Below are 23142 nucleotides of genomic sequence, written 5' to 3'. Positions count from 1 at the left end.
GTGTGTGTGTGTGTGTGTGTGTGAAAGAGTGTGTGTGGGAGAGAGAGAGAGAGTGTGTGTGTGTGTGTGTGTGTGTGAAAGAGTGTGTGTGGGAGAGAGAGAGAGTGTGTGTCTGTGTGTGTGTGAAAGAGTGTGTGTGAAAGAGTGTGTGTGTGAGAGAGAGAGAGAGTGTGTGTCTGTGTGTGTGTGTGTGTGTGTGAAAGAGTGTGTGTGGGAGAGAGAGAGAGTGTGTGTGTGTGTGTGTGTGTGTGTGTGTGTGTGAAAGAGTGTGTGTGAGAGAGAGAGAGAGAGTGTGTGTCTGTGTGTGTGTGTGTGTGTGTGTGTGTGAAAGAGTGTGTGTGGGAGAGAGAGAGAGTGTGTGTCTGTGTGTGTGTGTGTGTGTGTGTGTGAAAGAGTGTGTGTGAGAGAGAGAGAGAGAGTGTGTGTCTGTGTGTGTGTGTGTGTGTGTGTGTGAAAGAGTGTGTGTGGGAGAGAGAGAGAGTGTGTGTCTGTGTGTGTGTGTGTGTGAAAGAGTGTGTGTGGGAGAGAGAGAGAGTGTGTGTCTGTGTGTGTGTGTGTGTGTGTGTGTGTGTGTGTGAAAGAGTGTGTGTGAGAGAGAGAGAGAGAGAGTGTGTGTCTGTGTGTGTGTGTGTGTGTGTGTGTGTGTGTGTGTGTGTGTGAAAGAGTGTGTGTGGGAGAGAGAGAGAGTGTGTGTCTGTGTGTGTGTGTCTGTGTGTGTGTGTGTGTGTGTGTGTGTGTGAAAGAGTGTGTGTGGGAGAGAGAGAGAGAGAGAGAGAGTGTGTGTGTGTGTGTGTGTGTGTGTGTGTGTGTGTGTGTGTGTGTGTGTGTGTGTGTGAGTGTGTGTGAGTGTGAGTGAGTGAGTGAGTGAGTAAGAGAGAGAGTGTGTCTGTGTGTGTGTGTGTGTGTGTGTGAAAGAGTGTGTGTGGGAGAGAGAGAGAGTTTGTGTCTGTGTGTGTGTGTGAGTGTGTGAGTGTGAGTGAGTGAGTGAGAGAGAGAGTGTGTGTGTGTGTGTGTGTGTGGGAGAGAGTGTGTGTGTGTGTGTGTGTGTGTGAGTATGTGTGTTAGTAAACACTAGTTTTATCATCAATGCTTTGTTTAGGATTTATTCTTACCATAACCCGGTTCTGTGTTTCTGAAACAAGCTTGTTTTAGTTTGGAGCGAGTGACGTCACGCCGACTCTGATCCACAGGTGAACCACGAACACTTCAGATCAGTGCAGTACAGTACGTCAAACACGTCTTCATAATACCTTCCTGTCAATGACTGATCCTGGTGACAGATGAACCAGGATTCATGATCTGATGATAAATCCACAAATGATAACAGTCATGGGTCAGTTTTGAAATTTTGGGCTGTTTGGTTTTTTATAATGTCTTCTTTCAGACTAAGGTGAAAAGAAATACACTTTCATGTGTTTATTTTAATTGCACTTTATCTATTTGCATCTGTACATTTCAGTTTGAATCCATATTTGAAAATATTTTTTGTTGTTGTTGCTCTTACATATACAGCAAACTTAGCAGTTTTGTTCATATCTATATTCTGAAGATTAATACCGAGGGGTTGTTTATATCATTCACACTGGTGCATATTTAACACTTTATTCTTAAAAACATGTTGAATTTGAGAAATCCAAAATCCCCTCTGGAAAAACATTTAACCCTAATATGTCAACAAAATCAAAGATTTACTGAATTTTTTTTTCTTAACATATTTAAATATTTTTACATATATTTCTAAATCTACTTAACTGGCTAAACTATATTTAGTAAAAAATGTTAAAAAATATATTTTCATAAACATATTTTCTACAAACATATTTTGGCCTAAATGTATAACTGAATTTTTTAAAATTTGTAATTATATATTTATTTTATTTCATTTAATTTTTTTTGAAGGGCGAAAAAAATTTAAAAAGGTCTTGCCCCTTAAAATACATTTTTTTATTTATTTTGTGAAGTTGACAAAGAATATATTTAAATTTCCAAAAATATATTGAACTTCAACGATTACGACATATAGCATATTTTGCCAGAAATAAAAATCGCTATACGACTTGACTTTGTCTAAAATTCAGGTTACAGCTTGTATGCAAATTAGTGCATATTTAATAGGATGATGCATCTTTTGCATATTTCAGCAGCATTTCAAAAAAATAAAATGTTTGCAATTTTTAATGCAATGCATCACCTGGGTAACTTAAGTATAGTATAGGTATATATAAGGTACCTTCATTTATTTTTTTACCTGAGATATCTTGTCTTCATGTTTTATACAGAGACTTAAAACAACATTAGCCTATATTGTATTTGTATTATATTGTATTTTTGTGTGTGTGTGTGTGTAGGGTGGGGGGGGATGCTATATTTTCAGATTTTTCCCAAGGATGCATCACATTCTGAAATGTATTTACATATTTAAGTTTACCATGTGCTGTACGCCGTCAGTAATAATCAGAGTGCATTACTCTGCTCCGCCGCTAGAGGCCGCGGTTTGCCCGTCATCATCATCATCATCGCGTCCCGCTGGTAAAGCGCTTAATCCGCGGGGGGCGTCCGGCTGTGACCCGCTGCCCGTGACACGGACACTCGCGCTCACTCAGCACGACACGGGACGAGCTTCTCCTCTCCGCCGCTGACCGTGTGCTGTTGTCGTTACCGGGGAGGAAGGACGCTTGCCTGCTTGGAGACGCCGGGGACCCGTGCACGGATGCATCATGTCTTCGTTTGTGTGCCGGGTTCAGTTTCTGGACGACACCGATCCGTTCAACAGCACCAATTTCCCGGAACCGACCCGAGCTCCTCTCTACACCTTCAGAGAAGATATTCCTCTGATAAACCAGCTCGCAGGGGTCCACCGACTCCTCAAAGCCCCTCACAAGGTCAGATCACTCTTCAGCAGCACACAAACTCACTACAATAGAGTTAAAGCATTGACCTTATGTTCATTCAAAAGTCTTTTCCAGGCGATATTTTCTACAACAAAAACAAATACTGTCTGAAATAATAAAGTTATACTTTTAAACCTCTCGAGAGTTATTTAATTCGATTTAGTCTTATAGTATATATACTATATGTGTGTGTGTTATATGAGGTCAGTTGTTGTGGTGGTTTTAAAGCGCGACAGGTGCGGCACTGAGCCGCATTTAGAGCCGCTCATTCATTCACACTGATTTATGAGTCGAGTTTACACTGAAATAACAGTCAGAGGAATAGAATTATTTCCTAACACTTTACTGAACATTCAGATATAATACAAAAGAAGATCATATTTGATGCATCAGGCTTTTCCAGCTCGAATATTTAATAAAACACATTGATATTTACTTGATCAAAACACAGGAGAAGCTGGAGCTGAAGTCGTTTCTGACTCTTAAAGAGCTTTGACTGGATAAAAGACTCAATCAGAGACAGAAGACGTGTTTTGTGTCACGGGTGCATTACTCTCGTACTTAAAACAGTAGTTCAGCCAAAAATGATCCAAATTTGTTACCTTAGTGTCCATGTTTCGAAATTGAGATTTATATTGAATAAATCATCTCTCCATTGATGTGTGGTTTGTTCGGAGGACAATATTTGTCTGAGATACAACTATTTGAAAATCTGGAATCTGAGGGAGCAAAAAAATCTAAATATTGAGAAAATCATCTTTAAAGATGTTCAAATGAAGTCTTAGCAATGCATATTACTAATCAAACATGAAGTTCTGATATATTAACGGTATGTTTACAAAAATATCTTCATGGAACATGATCTTTACGTAATATCCTCATGATTTCTGGCATAAAAGAAAAATCTGTCATTTTGACTCATACAATTTATTTTTGGCTATTGTTACAAATATACCCCTGAGACTTCAGACTGTTTTTGTGCTGCAGGGACACACATGTGCTCGCCCTGAGATTATCCAAGATATAAATGAGTGTGTTTCTTCATCAGGTTTGGAGAAATGTAGCACTGCATCAGTGTCTCATCAATGATTTGAGCTTCACTGTTTGTTAAGCTGACATCTGTGCGTCCTTCTCTGCTTCTCTCTGTTTGCATGTGGTGCTGTGTTTTTCTGTGTCAGTCTGTCATTTGAGTGAAAGTCATGGCCAGTAATTGACTGTTTGGGTCGAATCTGTATATAAGCATCTGCATTTGCCAGACACTTTCATCCGAAGCGACTTACATTGCATTAATTGCACACGTATTATCATGCATTCCTTGTGATCCTGATGTTGAAAGAGCCATGATCTACTGTTTGAAATGCATGTTAAAAATAAGGCTTAAATTTAAGATTTGTGTATTTGAATTGCATATAAAATATTGTGAATAAATGTAATGTGATGCATGAATGATGAATGAAGCACGTCAGATTTCTGTAACTGAACAAATGTTTTTTGGAAATACAGAATAGCAAGGCCTCTTTTTTAATAAATCTGATTTGTTTCAGTCTCATACATTTTAACTAAATGAATATTGCATGTTGCACATTGTCATTTATTAACTATCTTCACACTTTTTAACTGAATTAATGTAATTGATTTCACAATGAACTATAATTTATGCTGATTTGAAGCAATTTGAATAAATGCAAAAAAAATATGGAAATAGTTAATAATAAACTTTACTATGATTTGAGAGTACGGCTGATAAATATGCATTACATTTAGTTTATTAGTTTTTATTTTTGTCTTGTTTGAGCTTTTATTTTTACATTTTCTGTTTTTATTTAAATTTAAGTCAAAATTAAATTAATTTGGTTTATCATTTTAATTCGTTTTTGCTTTATTAAATGTATAATTAAAAAAAATGTATTTCAGTTTTAGTCATTTTAGTTCTTCAAGTTAAAATGAAAATGAAAATGGCGACTAACAGAAATAAAAGTTTAATATTTTATTTCATTTCAATTAGTTAAATTAGTTTGGGTTAGATTCTGGATAAGTTTGTGTTAAGTAAGGGTTAGGTCCAGGTTAAGGTGGTGTGTTAAGTTTTGGTTAGGTTAGGGATAAGTTTATGTTAGGTTCAGGTTAAGTTAGAGTTTATTTGTGATTAGGTTAGGGATGAGTTTATGTTAAGTTAGGGTTAGGTTCAATTTATGATTTGATTAAATTCTGGTTCGGTTAGGGATAAGTTTATTTTAAGTTAGTGTTAGGTTCAGGTTAAGTTGCAGTTAAGTTGTGGTTAGATTAGGGATAAGTTTATGTTAGGTTCAGTTTAAGTTAGTGTTTATTTGTGATTAGGTTAGGGATGAATTTATGTTCAGTTATGGTTAGGTTCAGGTTATGTTGCTATTAAGTTGTGTTTAGGTTAGAGATATATTTATATTAAGTTAGGGTTAGATTTAGGTTAAATTGCAGTTAAGTTGTTCTTAGGTTAGGGATACGTTTATATTAAATTAGGGTTAGGTTAAATTTATGTTGGGATTAAGTTCTGGTTCGGTTAGGGATAAGTTTATGTTAAGTTAGTGTTCGGTTCAGGTTAAGTTGCAGTTAAGTTGTTGTTAGGTTCGGGATAAGTTTATGTTAAGTTAGTGTAGGTTCAGGTTAAGTTGCAGTTAAGTTGTTGTTAGGTTAGAGATAAGTTTATGTTAAATTCAGGTTAAGCTGCAGTTAAGTTTTTGTTAGGTTCGGGATAAGTTTATGTTAAGTTAGTGTAGGTTCAGGTTAAGTTGCAGTTAAGTTGTTGTTAGGTTAGAGATAAATTTATGTTAAGTTAGGGTTAGGTTCAGGTTAAGTTGAGGTTAGGGTTAGTTTGAGGTTAAGTGTTTTGTGAGCTGCAGTAAAGGACAGTTGGACAGTGGCTCATAAGTGTTCAGCCTTCACTAACTACCACTTACACTGCGTATGAGATTCAGCCGGATCTATTTATAACCCGAGAATGTGAGACAGACGCTGTAGTCAATGCAGGAGATGTTTGACCAGAGTTCAGCTTTTCTGACAGGACTGATCTTCACCGCACTGCACTCTAATTATCTCACTTCAGATGGATGTCTGTGTCTTCAGTGGCTTTCATACACTGGAATATATGTGCGTAGCTCTAATCTGTTAAATACAACTCTAAGGGGTGAAGATAATACGATATTATGTATATTAACATCATAATTAATCATAAACACTGTTGGAACAAAGATTATTGGAGTGTTTTTCAAAATAACGAAAAAAAATCTCAATCTTTCTAATTTTGATGTTAATTAATTATGCATTAATTTAATTCACTTGATGTTTCTTTGTGATTATTTTAACGTTTTTGATAGCAGTTTCTGAGTGAAAATGGTTTCTAGCTTTTTAATTTAATACATTAAATTATTTTTATTGCGAACAGATTTATGCTTATTCCAGGTGATATGAATACATGCATTTTGCATATTTAAATAATATCAAAAAACTTTTTTTGAGTGCGCTAAAGATAATTTTTCAAATGATAAATAAAGATCATTGCAGTACATGTTACTTCACTGTTACTCCTTTGTAATTCATTGTGAACTTTGCTTGCAGTTTTAAAAATAATTATTACAATTAGTGAGTAATAGTATAAATTGAAGATTTATGTATTTGGATTGCAAGTTAAATGTCCAACCATTTTTATTACACAGATTTAACAAGCTAATAAACTTATTTAAGAAATTGAACACCAGTTTGTGACACAACAGATGAAAAATCCCAAAGATGCACATTGATTTGTGCACATTTTCTTCAGGAAATGCAAAGATCTGGTTCATTTGTGATTCATTCAGTCTTTGTGAATCTGTATGCATCAGTCCCGACACATTTATTAGGGTGTGTGTTTTGTAAAGCAGTTGTTAGCAGGTCCAGTGTTCGTGTTGGTTAAACTCTGCATCTGACTCATCATGTGCTTGTTTGAGATGGGTTAGATGATTGTTCCTCTGCTGATGCTCTCAAAGCGTCATCTGTGTGTGTTTAGAGGTGCTTCACCATCTCTATTGACTGTAAACAGAGACATGAAAATGCTCTTCTTCATCCAGCAGGTGCAGCGTGTGATTCATGTGTGATTGATCGTTGGTTGTGTGACACATTCTTGGATGAGCCGAGTTTGTTGGTCTGAGCGTTGTCTTAAATCAAAGTTGAGGTCTTAAGCTGGAAAGCAAGTGTTTGATTTGGGTTTGGCGAGTTCAGATTCAATGGACACACCAAATCAACACTTATACGCTTACAGCTTTATTCACATGCTTAACAGTCTGATATACTGCATGAAAACTGATTCGGATTAATATCATACAATGTTTTGCTAGTTTGTGAGATGTTTCCTTAAGGACCAATTTCCCAAATATCTTGTCAGATTCAGCCTGTGTTTTTACTAGGGGTCGACCAAATATCGGTGCAAATATTAAGCTTTTTTTATGGTTATCGGTATCTATCATTTTCAAAACCAATTTGCAGGTAAAACTATTTAAAAGCATTTAAAGAGTTTTCATCAGAGCCCTTGTTATTCTCAATTTTGACATAATATTTTTTTTTTACACCAGACATATATCAGTTCAAAATATTGGTTATCGGTCTACTTGATATGTAATAATCGGTATTTATTTATATAATCAGTATCTGAGTTTTTACCTTCTTTAACATATTTTGAGGAAACATTTTTACACTAAAGTGAGCTAAACATGACAAAACCTCCTCAAGGAACAACCCTTTTTTGATAGAAGCCTTTACCAAATGTATAACAGTACACATTAAATCCATTTTATAAATATATATATATTGAAACTTTCATGCAGGGTTCTTTGCTAATGTGAAAAGAGTAACAAATCAATGCATCTTTTGTTTGTTTTATTTAACAAAATTCTAGTGTACATGATGAATAATAAAATTTGATCTGAAAAAAATGACATTTTTATTACTTTTATTAATATTGGGTATAGGGGTTGACCGATTATCGGCGCAAATATTAAGCTTTTTTTATGGTTATCGGTATCTGTCATTTTCAAAACCAATTTGCAGATAAAACAATTTAAAAACATTTAAATAATTTCGTCAGAGCCCTTGTTATTCTTAATTTTAAAGACTTTAACTTTTTTTTTTACACCAGACAGATATCAGTTCAAAATATCGGTTATCGGTCTACTTGATATGTAATAATCGTTATTGATTTATATAATCAGAATCTGAGTTTTTACATATAATAAAAAATAATAATTATAATAATTTTATATAAAAAAATTGACATTTTTATTACTTTTAATAATATTGGGTATGGAAATCAATTATGATGTATAGTCTTTGTTTTTTTATACTGCTGTTCAAAAGTTTGGGGTCAGTAAAATTGTTGTATTGTATTTTTGAAAGACTTCTATTCTGTTCATCAAGGACGCATTTAATTGATCAAAAATACAGTAAAAATGTAAAACAGCTGTTTTCTTTTTGAATCTCTAAGTGTAATTTATTTCTGTGATGCTCCGCTGTATTTTCAGCATCATTCCTCCAGGCTTCAGTGCCACATGATCTTCAGAAATCATGAAAATATGATGATTTGCTGCTCAAGTTTGGATTCATAGCACAAATCACATACATGCTGAAGGCTACATGTGTTAAAAACGTTAGTACGCATGACTAAAGAGTGCATGAACAGCTGCGCTCATGACAAACACAGGTGTGCATATAAATTAAAGCGCACAGGCTTTTACTATCTTCAGGCTTTTACTCAGCTCTCTGAATGGGGAAACTCCACAGACTTCCATTGTTTTAACATGCTATTAATTTACATTTACACTAGCAGTTACATTTTTTTTCTAAAGAAATTAATACTTCTCTACTTAAATAGTAAGTTCATCTAAATTTCACTAAAAGCTTCTGGACGTAATTATAATCAGACATTGAAGTGAGCTGCTGTTTCTGTCTCTTCTGAGGAAGATGATTAACTGGTTTTGTACACAGAGAAACTTTGGTCAGATTTATTTAATGTTCATCCAAACTCATTTTGTAAGGGACTTTTCGTTCTATTTTACAGATGTTTTCTTTAGATTGGTTAACTACTTGAAAGGGAACATTGAAAAATATGACTCCATTTGTGTTTGCTGCTGACTAAATTTCACATATATAATAAATTGGGAATTTACGTTCTATTAATATGATGAACTGCTGCTCAAAATACATGTTAGATGGAAACATTGTACTTTATAATTGATTGACTGTATTTGAAATAGTTTGACACTATAGTTCAACACCAGCACTGTATCTCATGGATAATAGTGTGATAATGTCACTGACTGTAATGTGTGTGTGTGTGTGTGTTTCTGCAGCTCGATGACTGCGCTCTACAGCTCTCTCACACCGGTGTGTATCTGGATCTGGAGTCGACACTAGACGAGCAGAGAGATGAACTCGAGGGATTTCTGCAGGATGACTGCGCAGGGTGAGACTCACACTACATAGTGCACTATACTGCACTTACTGTGTTGGTATTATCCTGTGTGTGTGTGTGTGTGTGTGTGTGTGACAGTTGCTCTCACACAAATCACCTTAACAGATTTCCTGAGAGAGAGAGAGAGAAAGAGAGAGAGAGAGCGGGCGAGGGAGGTGTATGTGGTATTCTTAGTGCACTCAGTGTGGTTCATCGTCTCTGTTGGGCGTCTCTCCATCCCTGCAGTACAGACTCACTGCACCTGCGCAGACAACAGTGTGCTAATGTCACACAGCTCATGTGTCTGTGTTTTGAAAATGTCTAAATTATCAAAAGTCTGTCTGGAGATGAGTAGAATTTAAAGTCACGTTGTGGCTGTTATGCTTTATTGTGACTTACATCTGATTGAAAAAGAACAAATGTGGGGCGGGGCTTGGTTCTGTGCATCAGCTGCTGATTGGATGTTATGATGTGGGTGTGGCTCTGATAGGGGGCGTGAGTGTGAAGGGGCGGAGTTTAATAGGATTTCATGATTGGAGTTTAACATACACCAGGTTAGAGTCCTGCACGGGCGGGTACCCGACGGGTGTGGGTCGGGTCGGACACAGGGGAAACACGGGTCTAAACACGGGTTCAAAACAGTCATGTGCAAACGTAAAAATAGGCCTACGTTCCACTTTTAAAAAATCACAACCGCGCGAACAGCTGCATGAGTCATTAGTTAACAGACGTAAAAGACCAGCCAGCTGTTTTTTTTTTGCATTGTTTTTGTTTTCCGTTTATATATATATATATATGTATATATATATTAAAATGTGTTTGATTTAAACCTATTTCAAAATTTTTGTATTAAAATTATATAGCGCATTCAGTTCAACTAACGCGATCATTATAAAGGTGTTTAAACAACAATACAATTCCACTTGCATATATTTGTCAATCGGAATACCAGATATTCTCTTTTGTTGTTCTGTTTTCTTTCAGGATCAAAAATACAACAAATGAAAGCGTTCATCTGTGTTTCCCACTGATGAGAACTATGCATAAACATTCATAAATCAGTCAATTTTGTATTTTATTATCAGATATTTTATTCTAATGTGATCAGTGACTCAAGCACTGATGGACCAAAGAGCACGTATTTCGACATTTGCAGTAAAAACGTGAAATATAAATTCTCAGAAAATGCATTTAATACCAGTATATAGAAACGTCTGTTTATATACTCCATTAATAAAGGAGTCCAGACATTGGAAAAATATCAGTCCACATGCGTTTTACTTTTAATATGAGGGAAATAGACATGCATGCATGCGTGACACAAAAAATCTTTAAGTTTTAGGTGGAAGGATATAAAACTGGAGCGACGATAGTGAAGGACGAGAGAGGACCAGGCCTGGGCCATTATTTTATGTTTTGCTTTTTATTTATGCTTCTTCCGGGCTTCGGCACCACTGTAATGATAAAAACTCCATAATCGTTGGGATTATGGAGAAAACCACATAATGTTTGAATGGATTCAAAATATTAATATTAATTTTGTAACTTGTAGTCGGGATTATTATAGTTAACTAATAATAATAATAAAAATAATAAAAAATGTATATTATTTCAGCTTATTACCAAGGTTATTTTTCTATAATCTTTAACTAAAATTAAGAAGAATTGGACAATATAAAAACAAATTCAAAATAGAGCAGCAAGAAGCAATTAAGGGGCTAAGAACAAAAGAGCGCAAATTAAAAATTGTGGACAATCTTGACCGGTAGAAATGTGAATTTTGGTATGAATTCAACTCATTATGAGCAACGGAAACAGAGTATCTGATTTCAATTTCACAGTATTCTGATTTAATCATTTTTAGTTATTGTTTTATTTTGATTGTTTTATTTAAAAATTATTTACATTAAATAATTTGTGATTTAATGCATTTTTATTAATTGTTTTATTTTGATTGTTTCATTTTTAAAATTATTTAAATTATTTAAAATTTTATGATTTTATATATATTTTTTTATAAATTGTGTATATTAAATATTTTCATATATTTTATTTTTATTTTGTAATTTTAAATTTTATATGATTTCAGAATCATAAAACTGTGTGTGTGTGTGTGTGTGTGTGTTGATATTGTGTCTGTACATTTCTAGTCATTATCTCTTGTGCATTTCTGTTTTATTATTATTATCTTCAGTTCTGACCATTATTACTCATTTTCTCTGTGTTTTCAGGAGGGGAAAGAAGCACAGTGTGATTTTACGCACTCAGCTGAGCGTTCGTGTTCACGCATGTATCGGTGAGTCTCTCACACACACACACACACACACACACATCTGAGCAAACGTGAGTGAAATGAAGTGCCAGTAATCAGTATCTTTAGTATCTTCTTCTCAAAAATGCAGTAAAATTGTGAAATATTATTATAATGTTAATCATCTGTTTTCTGTGTGAATCTGTGTTAAAGTGTAATTTATTTCTGTGATGCTCCGCTGTATTTTCAGCATCATTCCTCCAGTCTTCAGTGTCACATGATCTTCAGAAATCAGAATAATATGATGATTTACTGCTCAAGAAACATTTCTGATTATTATCAATGTTGAACACAGTTGTGCTGCTCAATGTCTGTTTCACTGATAGCGAGTCTATTCCTGGAGCTCAGGTCAAGTGCCTCATTGGCTGTTGCCGTTAGAGATCAGGGAAGGTCAAAGGTCAGGGCGGGGCTTTGATGCCTCCTCTCATCAGCTTCATTATAATTCACACTTGACTTCCCAGCATGCCTTTGTATGTGCTCGCATTTAATGTGTCAGCGCAGAGGGACATTTGACACCTGTGTGTGTGTGTGTATGTGTGTGTGTGTGTGTGTGTGTGTGTGTGTGTGTGTGTATGTGTGTGTATGTGTGTGTGTGTGTGTGTCTGTGTGTGTGTGTGTCTGGGGTTTTAAGTGGACAGATGATGAGTTTTAAGTCTCCAGACACCTGCTTCTCCTCGACTCCCATCATGCCTCTGGATTTACTGTGTGTTGTGTGTTAAATCTCTGTATCACATGATCTTAAGTGCTTTACTGCTTTAATATATTGTGTGTGTGCACATATACACAGACAGTACACAGGACTGTGTTACTCTGCAGAAACATTACAGAAATCTCACAAAAACGAAATTTATTGTTACACGAAATTACACAAAATTTTGGATTTTACCATTTAATGAAAAACTATTGTCAGATGCAGAAAAACCTCACTGTAACCCATCAAATTAAAATTAGACAGAAATGTAGTAGTATTATACTTTAGAAAGTAGTAATAATAACAATAATTACAATAATAATTAACATTATTAAAACTGTTATTTATATAAATAATATAATAATTAAATAAATATTATCTTATTTAAAGGAATATCAAACATTTTCTTCCATGTTTTAATTTTGACAGAAAAACTATTTTGCGTAGCACATTATTTGCCAAATAATAAAAGTGATTGATTATTTAGATTGTAATATAAATGTACAAATATTTACATTTCATGAATTTGTAATAACATTTTATTTAAATGTTAATGTTTTGTGCTTTCATCAAAAAAGGCAACATTTCTATTTCTCATTTACTTTAACTTAAAATATATAAATAAATAAAACTAAGACTGAAATAAATATACAAGGACATGACGAAATGAAGGAAAAACTCGCAACAAAATTACTAACACTTTAACTCAAATTAAAATGAAATAAAAATATAATATGTAATATAATTAATCCTAGATAAAACAAAAACTCTGTCCGTTTTTATTTAGGTTTCAAAGCAGAATGTGATTATTTTAAAGGGTATTATTTAATATTGACCGTAACTGTGCTGAGATTCAGCTCGCTCTGCTGTCAGAGCTGAAGTGCTTCTGTAACTGATATAACGAGGTAATTTTAGCAGTCGCTCGATGTTTGGGATGCCATGAGATGCCATCTGTGATATCTTTAGAAAGTGATGACAAGACAAACGTGTGAAAGAGAGTCTGCAGCGACACAGAGGTCAGGAGAGAGGAGGAAAAGAGAAAGATTTCATTACCTGCTGGATTACACATCCATCACTCAGCAAATAACACACTAAACACAGCCGGAAATAAATAAACAAAGCATTTTAAATATATATTATATTATATGATATATATTCAAAATTCAAAGAATCCGAGGAGATTATTATTTACATTTTTACTTCATTATTTTAATATATATTAATATTTTTTTATAAATAGATGTAAATTAATATTAAATAAAATGTTAATAAATTAAATTGAATTGAATGTTTATTTATAAAATAAACATTTTAATTTAATTTAATTTCATTTCATTTCATTTAATTTCATTTAATTTAAATATATTGTCTTATAAAGTGGATTTATAAAATGTTTATTTAATATTTTAATTTCAAGTGCATATATGTAAACAAATAATACAATGTTTTTCGATATAAAAACTTTAAATATATGTTTTTAAAAAACACTGAGGAGAGACAGAGTGTTGATTTCAGAGAAACTGTTTTATTGAATTTTTTTACTTATTTCTGGAATAACACAAATTGTAAGTGAGGTTTATTTTTAAAACAACTCTGAATTCAGAAAGATTAACTTAATTCAAGGTGTGTTCTGTGAAATTGAGTCTTTTTCACAGTGAAGGGGAACAGGACTCATGAGAGCTGTGTGTGTGTGTGTGTGTGTGTGTGTGTGTTTGTGTGTGTTGTAAACAGAGGCTGATGGCTTTACAGTCTGTGACCTGAAACACACTGATGTTAAATCCATAACCTCAGAACACAAACACAAACACACACACACACACACACACACACACACCTGCCAGTATGGCTGAAAACACATATATAAACGCCAGCAAAACTACACAGACACACAGATTGCTGCCAGCATGACAGCTGCTGAAAACATCTTCATGATTATGTCATCCACTGTTGTTCATTTTGTTTTTAACGTTAGTGATTATTTTTGTATTCTTATTTTTATTTTATATATTATTTAAAATTACATTTAAAAAACTATTTTGTACACAATAAATATTTTATATTTAATTTTATAGTTTTATAGTTATTTTTATTAAATCTTATATTGATATATTTTTGTATATTTTTTATTTACATTTAAATATTAAATGTTTTTAATTATCAGTTAATATTAAATGTAGTTTACAGTTTTATGCACAATAAATAATTATATATTTAATTTTATTATTAATATTTTGTTTATTTTATTTTTTATTTCTAGATTTATATTTATTCAATTTCATATATTATATTTTTTGTTTTATTTATAATTTTATAGTAGTTTGCATTACACGGTATAAAGTTTACACTATACAAAAAACAGCTTTATATGCAATAAATAGATTGTGTTTCTGTCAGTTTATGAGCCTCTGTTGTGTGCTGAATCCACGTTTCGCTGTGTGTGTGTGTGTGTGCCTGTGTGTGTGTGTGTGTGTGTGTGTGTGTGTGTGTGTGTGTGTGTGTGTGTGTTTTATCAGTTGCATTCAGCCGTCATTCACAGGGCATTGTGGGATGTGATGACATCATGGCATTCTGGGAGTAAGTGTGAAGTCTGGGAACCTTAGTGTCAATGAGCGTGCCTGTTCTCTCTCAGGTCCTGTGCTCTGTCTGTAATCTTGAGCGTGCCTGCTCTCTCTCAGGTCCTGTGCTCTGTCTGTAATCTTGAGCGTGCCTGTTCTCTCTCAGGTCCTGTGCTCTGTCTGTAATCTTGAGCGTGCCTGCTCTCTCTCAGGTCCTGTGCTCTGTCTGTAATCTTGAGCGTGCCTGCTCTCTCTCAGGTCCTGTGCTCTGTCTGTAATCTTGAGCGTGCCTGCTCTCTCTCAGGTCCTGTGCTCTGTCTGTAATCTTGAGCGTGCCTGCTCTCTCTCAGGTCCTGTGCTCTGTCTGTAATCTTGAGCGTGCCTGCTCTCTCTCAGGTCCTGTGCTCTGTCTGTAATCTTGAGCGTGCCTGTTCTCTCTCAGGTCCTGTGCTCTGTCTGTAATCTTGAGCGTGCCTGCTCTCTCTCAGGTCCTGTGCTCTGTCTGTTATCTATACGTGGGTTATTTTAAACCCTTCAGGAGCATGTGACAGCAGCACAGGAAGTGCCTTATGGGAAATTAATATCTAAGTATTTTCAGTTTGACCCACATCTGATTTTTAAGCTGCTTTGAAAACCCTGCTTCACTGCTTTATTTCTTCTTGAAATGTTGAGACTTTTCCTCATTTAGGATCTTGACTGTAAAAGTGAGGTTTCATGTTTTGGCAACTTTGCTGTTCATATCTTGCTGAATATAATAAAAATTGTATTTAGATTTTTATAAATATAATTGTATCAGATATCAGCCTCATCAAACTTCACATAATCAAACTATCTGATCATTTATTCATTATGCATTATGATGCACATCATGATTATTTACCAGCAGCATCTTTAAAGTTCAGCCTGCATTTAATTTTTTTAAAAGTGGGGTTAGATCGGGGTTTTTAATGCATTATACTTTTTTAAAGCTGTGCATATGCATAGGCAAACCATATAATATATAATAATAATCTTGATATATATATATTAAGTTTTGTATATTTTGTGACTCTAAAAGTGTATGTTTAGCGCTCAGTAATATAATATAATATTAAAAGTATTATAAATAAACTGGAAATTGATATATATTACTTGTTTTAGGTAGCATGTAGGATTACTTTTAGATGACTTTTGGCCAAACTTGTTTGTAGATTTGACAAATAAAATATATTGCATTCTTTTGTATCAATGTTGTTAAATGCATTAAACCAGCGTTTCCAAAATTAGTGTAAATTAAAGAAATGTGGAGGGTTTATGAGCCGACGAAAAGGTGATATTTAATTATACCGTAATATAAATAATATGTAATCAATGTAATTGTAGTAACTGTAATCTGATCATGAGCATTTTATAATGTGATATAATCCAGTTGCATGTGCTGAATCAATGTAATCTGATTATATGTAATCTGTAACTCCTCAGTACTGTATTCTTCATTATATTTATATTATATTTATTCTGCAGTCCAGGGTTTGATCCATGAAGCTGTCAGGTTTGTGTTTGTTTGGACCCACATCAGCTCAGTCCGGCTCTTTTCATCTGGATCTATGCTTGTTTTTCTAAAAGCTGGCTTTGGACAGAGCTGCAGAAATGCATGTAAGATCTCATTCCCAGACACATTACGCTCCAGCCGTCAGACACCGCGTGTCTGGAGCACATTCAGCAGCTTACACTGGCTCGCTTCTGGCTCTTTGAGTTCATGAATGTACGAGCCACTTTCACCCGTCGAGAGGCTTGTTTTCTTCACGTTCGGAGCTCGTTTCCAGTTTATTTCCAAATCAAGCACAAGAACATGAAACTTTTGAGGGAGGATAGAAGCAGGGGTTTAATTCTTGCTCGTCCTCATACTCTCTTTACGTTTAAAGATGGTCTGAGGGGGTTTATGCATGCACCGATTTGTGGTTGGTTGCTAGGGTGTAAATATTCAATTTTTAAAGGTTACAGAGTGGTTATTATTGCCTTCGTTTTCGGCTGCTAGGTTGTTCCTATGCGGTTGTTAGGGTTTTCATTGTGGTTTTTGTTAAGGTGCTGTGGGTGGTTGCTAGGGTGTATCTATGCAGTTGTTAAGGGTTTCAGATTGGTTTTTAATGTATTTGTTTGTTTAAGGAGTTATGGGTGGTTGTTAAGGTGTAGCTATGTGGTTGTCGGGTTTTTAGTGTGTTTTTTAATGCATTGCTGTTTGATTAAGGTGTTGCGGGTGGTTGCTAGGGTGTTGCTATGTGGTTGTCAGAGTGGGTTTACTGCACTGTTATGCAGCTGCTAGAGTGTTGTGGGTGGTTGCTAGGGCATTGGTATCCAGGGTTAGGGTTTTTAAAAGTGGCTTATATTACATTGCTCTTTGGTTAGAGTTTTGTGGCTCGTTGCTAGGGTGTTGCTGTGTGGTTGTTTAGGATTTAAAATTTTTTTTTTTTTTTTTACTTCACAGTTTGCTTTGGTTTTGTAGGTGGTTGCTATGTGGTTGTTAAGGGATTCAGAGTGTTTTGAACTGCATCGATATACAGTTGCTACAGTGTTATGGGTGGTTGCTAGGGTGTCGCTGTGTGGTTGTTACAGGTTTTACAATGTTTTTTACTGCATTGTTATTCAGATGTAATGTGTTGCTGTGTGGTTGCTAAGCAATTCACAGTGGTTTTTACTTCACTATTTGGTTAGACTGTTGTGGTTGGTTGCTAGGATGTTGCTACGCAGGTTTAGGTTAAATGGGGTTTTTACTGCATTGCAATTTGTTTGGGGCATGGTGGATAGTTGCTAGAGTGTTGCTATGTGGTTGTTAAGGGTTTCACAATTGTTTTTACTGTTGTTACAGTTTTACAAGTGGTTGCTAGGGTGTTGCTATGTGGAGTTGTCAGTGGTTTATACTGAATTGCTTTTCAGTTTGTTGTTTTTTTTCAGCTTACTACACAGATTGTTTTGAAACGCACACTCACACACACACACACACACACACACACACACACATGTTTGTTTTTGTGTAAAGTGTGTTCATCCCATAGGTGTAATGGTTTTTATTCTGTAGAAACTGTATATTCTATATCCCTTCACCAACCCTAACCCTCACAGGAAACTTTCTGCATTTTTACTTTCTCAAAAAAACTCATTCTGTATGATTTATAAGTGTTTTGAAAAATGGGGACATGGGTTATGTCTCATAAGTCACCCTCTCCTTGTAATACACACACACACACACACACACACACACACAAACACACACACGTGAAGCATCTGTCCTGCAGACAATAACGCTGCTCAGTCAGAGACAGCAGAGCTTTAATCAGAGATGGAAATATGATGTGGATGAAAGCTGAGATCTGACTGACTGGCAGCAGGAAGTGGATCTGTGAGACACAGGAAACACTCTGTAAATCTCAGGTCAGTGACAGGTGATGTTCAGATGAGACACGTGTGTGTTTTAACAATCACAGAGCCTCAGGAAAGAGCATAAAAACACACAGAGGACGTTTACAAGTTAAAAAAGCTGAAAAAAGTGCATAAGAAATAATAACATGATGAAATATTACCAACAGCATGAACACGTTAATGTACTCTATCATATATATTTTATAGCTTTTATTTTTTATATAGTCTTCATGTTAATTTCAGTTAAAGTAGCAATCGTGTTGTGTGTTTTTGACATTTTTATTATTGTTTTAATATGTATATATAGTTTTTTGTTTTGTTTAGTATACTAAATGAAAATATTGCCTAGGCATGCAAGTAAAAAAAAATATATATATAATATGAATATATTCTTTACTATTTATTTATTGATATAATAAATATTTTATTACTATACTAAACTAAACTATACTAAAATATTCTAATATTTTGAATTAGCTTTTTGTTTTCCATTTTCATTTTTATTTATTTAAAAATAAATGTATAAATAATTCTTTTTATATATATATATATATATATTTTTATTTAGCCTTAATGTGTTTATTTTAGTTTCAGTTTTAGTTGTTTTAGCACTTCAGCTTAAACTTATTTTACATCAGTTAGTTGCTAATTTCTGTTTTATTACAGATTTAATAAGATGAATGAAAAGGTACGGGTCTGTCTGTGCCTCTTCTACAGTAGAAGGATGATGTGTAATAACACTGTCCTGTGATTACAGTGTGTTTGTGCTGAACTGTATTTGATCCAGACACGTGTGTGTGTTATTGATCTTCATGAAGCAGCAGAGATTGATCAGATGTTAGTGGAGCGTGATGTTCTCGCCGGCGGGAAGGTGAACGAGACTCTGAACCTGGTCTAGATCAGACTAAACCACTGTCTGACTGCTTTTCTTCTCTCATCCTTTGCTTCTGTTGGATGTTGCTGTAAATGCTGCAGTGTTTTCTTCTGTTTTATAAATGCCCTGAAGAGATCTGTGCTCTGAAAACGACTGATTTTTCTGTGCGAGTGTCTTTAATTATCATCTGACTGATGTGCTCTCTCTCTCTCTATCTCTCTCTCTCTCTCTCTCTCTCTCTCTCTCTCTAGAGAAGCTGTATAACTCAAATGGTCGTGACCTGAGGAGGGCGCTGTTTTCCCTCAAGCAGATATTCCAGGTAGAAAAACACATTCTGTCAAGTACTGTACATTTTTGATTTTGCTAATATTTTATTCTGAAGAAAGATAAACATTTATATCGAAATAAAGATCCTTAAAAATGAAGATTCCTAAATGAGAAAAGTTTATTAAGAAGTAGAATATCTTTAATAGTAGAGTTATAAGCACGTTAATTAGTGTCAATTGCTTGAATGGACAACAACAAAACGGTTATATTTAACATAGAACATTTGTTAACAAAACAAATAAAAAAACACCATAACATAGCTATAAAATATAAAATAAATAACTAACACAAAGTTTAAAAATAGGCTTTATTAAAAACAAACAAACAAAGAACAGTCAGAGACATTTTGGTCAGATTTGTTTATTTATCATTATTTTGTTTATTTGGTGTAACAGAATATGTTGAAATGCTTTAATGTTAAAAAAAAAACACGTTATTTTTCAAATACTGTATTGTTGGTCCTTTATGCCCCGCCTCTCTCAAACAAAGCCCCTCCTTCTGACAAGCACAGTCTGCTCTGATTGGCCAGCTGACCCACTGCATTGTGATTGGTCGAACACCACAAGCACTCATCGGAAATGTAATGCCCCTTTCTATTAATCGCAAGCTTCATCTTTCAAAATAAAAGTAAAGAGAGTTAATTATGTCTTATTAAATTATTAATAAAGGAGGAATGGAGTGATGAAGCTTGTATGTGTTTGCAGTACACAAGCCACGGACGGTTAAGAACAAATAAAGTGCTTTTGTTTTCTCCTAGACACACACACATCTCCCTGACATGACTGCTTCAACACTAACTGTTACTGAAGCCACGCCTTCTTTCTTTGTGAGAACATTTGGGCGGCAAATGTATTTCCACACAGTGATGTAGACGTGTGGGGGCGTGTTTAAACAAGGTGTTTTAGGGGGCGTGGCAGAGTCTTAACTTTGATAAATAATATCTCTTTAGGTTTAAGACTTTACAGATCTTCTTCATTCACCAAGAGCTTGTTACACTCCAAAGAGAAAGAAACACTTCGTATCATATGACCCCTTTAATGTCTGTGTGTGTGTGTGTGTGTGTGTGTGTGCAGGACGATAAGGATCTGGTTCATGAGTTCGTTATGGCTGAAGGTCTGACGTGTTTGATTAAGGTCGGCGCTGAAGCGGATCAGAACTATCAGAACTACATCCTCAGAGGTTCGTCTGCATCCTCAGGAACAGTTTAAACATGTATTATTATATAGATCATGATTTCCGTTGTAGATCTTTCTTGTATTTTCATCAATATGCAGTATGAGGGAGAACAGCGCCACCTTTTGGCAGCCAGTGTTAATACTATAGAAATCCATGCTGTTTTTTAATACACTTTATTCTAATGAACTGTCTTTAATGTGGTCTGGTAAATGTTTCTTCATAATACCCTTCTTTGGTGCTTCTGTGAAAGTTTCGAGTCTATTTTTTTTCTCCCAGATTCGCTATAATGCCAAAAAACTCAGTATCATTCCAGTAATTCATCTGTATTCTTCTGAGATTTATTTCTGTGTTTGGTAATTATTTTAAAATAATGATAACAATGGTTAGATTACTGCATAAAAAATAACAATAATAATAAGAAATTGTTATTCAAATTAGCAGTAATTTAAAGCCACACCAAATACTACCCTGATATATATATATATATATATATATATATATATATATATATATATATATATATATATATATATACATATATACATATATAATTTAAAATTATAATTTAAATGCACAATTAACAAATAATTAATACTAAATAAATGAATTATTTAAATGAATAAATTATCATTTTAAAGCAACACCAAAACATGCTGCATGATTTTTTTTAAATAATAAATACAAAACTAATAAATAATTAAAACAAATAAATGAATAAATTATTCTTAATTTATGTCTATAAATAAATTAATACATATAATTAATCATTATTAAGTATTAGTTATTTGAAAGCCACTACAAATGCTACAATGAGGCATGAATAAAAAAAAGGTAAATAATTATAAATTAATATTTTCGTATAATTGATAATAATCAATAATTTTAAATCACACTAAAAACGATCATGATGTATTAACTTTTAAATAGCGAATACAATAATAATAAATAATGATACTTTATGATTATGAATCAATTATTCCTTACAATTAATAATTATTAACTATTAATAATTTTAAAGCCATGCCACATACTAACACCGTGCATGTTATTTTATAATAAATAAATTTAAAAAGTATTTTGTGCCTTAGATGTAAAATATTTGACCGTTGCCTGTGAATGGTCCTTCCTGAGCAGTGCTGACAAAAATAACGTGTCACATGACAGTGACTTATTCATCATTAGAATAAAAACACACTTAAGAGTTACAGTAGAGTTTCTGGCCAATCAAAGCCAGCGTCCAGGCTGCTAAGCCCCACCCACTTTCAGAATCATCAGTTCATCATTTCAATCATTCATTCATCAATCATTTGAGTCAGAACTCCCAAACTGACTCAAATGATTCACACAGAATCTGAAGTTCCCATCCAAATCAAATGTCACCCCGCCAGCGGTAATATTGGCTTAGTTCTCTAATTTTCTGAATTTGGGCTCCTGGGGTCTCAAAAAAGAAACGTTTTCAATCTCCAAGGTGAACGTTATGACAACACACTGACTCAAATGATTCGCGAATCCGCTCCTAACTCCCGAACTGATTCAAATGATTCGCGATCCCCAAACTGACTCAAATGATTCGCGATCCCGCTACGAACTCCCGAACTGACTCAAATGATTCGCGATCCCCAAACTGACTCAAATGATTCGCGATCCCGCTGCGAACTCCCGAACTGATTCAAATGATTCGCGATCCCCAAACTGACTCAAATGATTCGCGATCCCGCTACGAACTCCCGAACTGATTCAAATGATTTGCGATCCCCGAACTGATTCAAATGGTTCGCGAACCCGCTCTGAACTCCCGAACTGACTCAAATGATTCTGATGATGAGCGTTCGGTCCCTTGTGTTTCTGTCTGCAGCTCTGGGTCAGATCATGCTGTATGTGGATGGAATGAACGGGGTCATAGGTCACACCGAGACCATCCAGTGGCTCTACCTGCTCACCGGCTCAAAGGTGACGTGCCTTTTGATCAGTGTGTGTGATGTAGATCATGATGAGTGAGATCTGATCCATGTGTCTGTGTGTGTGTGTGTGTTCAGTTTCGTCTGGTGGTGAAAACCTCTCTGAAGCTGCTGCTGGTGTTCGTTGAGTATTCAGAGTCCAATGCACCGCTGCTCATCCAGGCCATCGACACCGTGGACACTAAGAGAGGTACACACACACACACGCACTAGTGTTCACTATATGTAATGTATATGTATTTTTTAATTTATTGGCATTTTTTACATTTTATTTTGAAACATTTTTTCGCCAAATTCGATCCGGATATTTTTGATTATGAACTAATAATTTCTTATGATTAATAATTATTAATTATTCTAAAACCCCACCAAAAACTACCATGATGCACGTTTTTTTATTAATCATAAATAAACAATTAAAAAAAATAATGAAAACACCAAACAATACTACTACGATGCATTCATTTTTTTAAATTAGGGCTGTCGAATGATTACAATTTTTAATCAAATTA

General features: G+C 34.5%; 1 protein-coding gene across 3 annotated transcripts in view; it reads left to right on the top strand.

Annotated features, from left to right (window-relative positions):
• Nucleotides 1-2496: 2496 nt before the first annotated feature.
• Nucleotides 2497-23142, top strand: part of fhod3a (formin homology 2 domain containing 3a) — a 45008-nt gene continuing 24362 nt past the window's right edge. The window contains exons 1-7 of one of the 3 annotated variants that reach the window (XM_052534149.1): nt 2497-2882; nt 9242-9354; nt 11574-11638; nt 19421-19488; nt 20570-20675; nt 22528-22622; nt 22709-22820. In XM_052534149.1, coding sequence (XP_052390109.1) covers nt 2718-2882; nt 9242-9354; nt 11574-11638; nt 19421-19488; nt 20570-20675; nt 22528-22622; nt 22709-22820 — 724 coding nt within the window. In that variant the 5' untranslated portion in view covers nt 2497-2717. The remainder of the gene's footprint in view (nt 2883-9241; nt 9355-11573; nt 11639-19420; nt 19489-20569; nt 20676-22527; nt 22623-22708; nt 22821-23142) is intronic. The other 2 variants (XM_052534148.1, XM_052534146.1) reach the window with 2 other exon arrangements.

This window comes from Carassius gibelio, chromosome A19 (genome assembly GCF_023724105.1).
Source record: "Carassius gibelio isolate Cgi1373 ecotype wild population from Czech Republic chromosome A19, carGib1.2-hapl.c, whole genome shotgun sequence".
NCBI classification, from domain to species: domain Eukaryota; kingdom Metazoa; phylum Chordata; class Actinopteri; order Cypriniformes; family Cyprinidae; genus Carassius; species Carassius gibelio.
The sequence above is the reverse complement of the archived record's forward strand: the minus strand, read 5'-3'. Positions and strand labels throughout refer to the sequence as shown.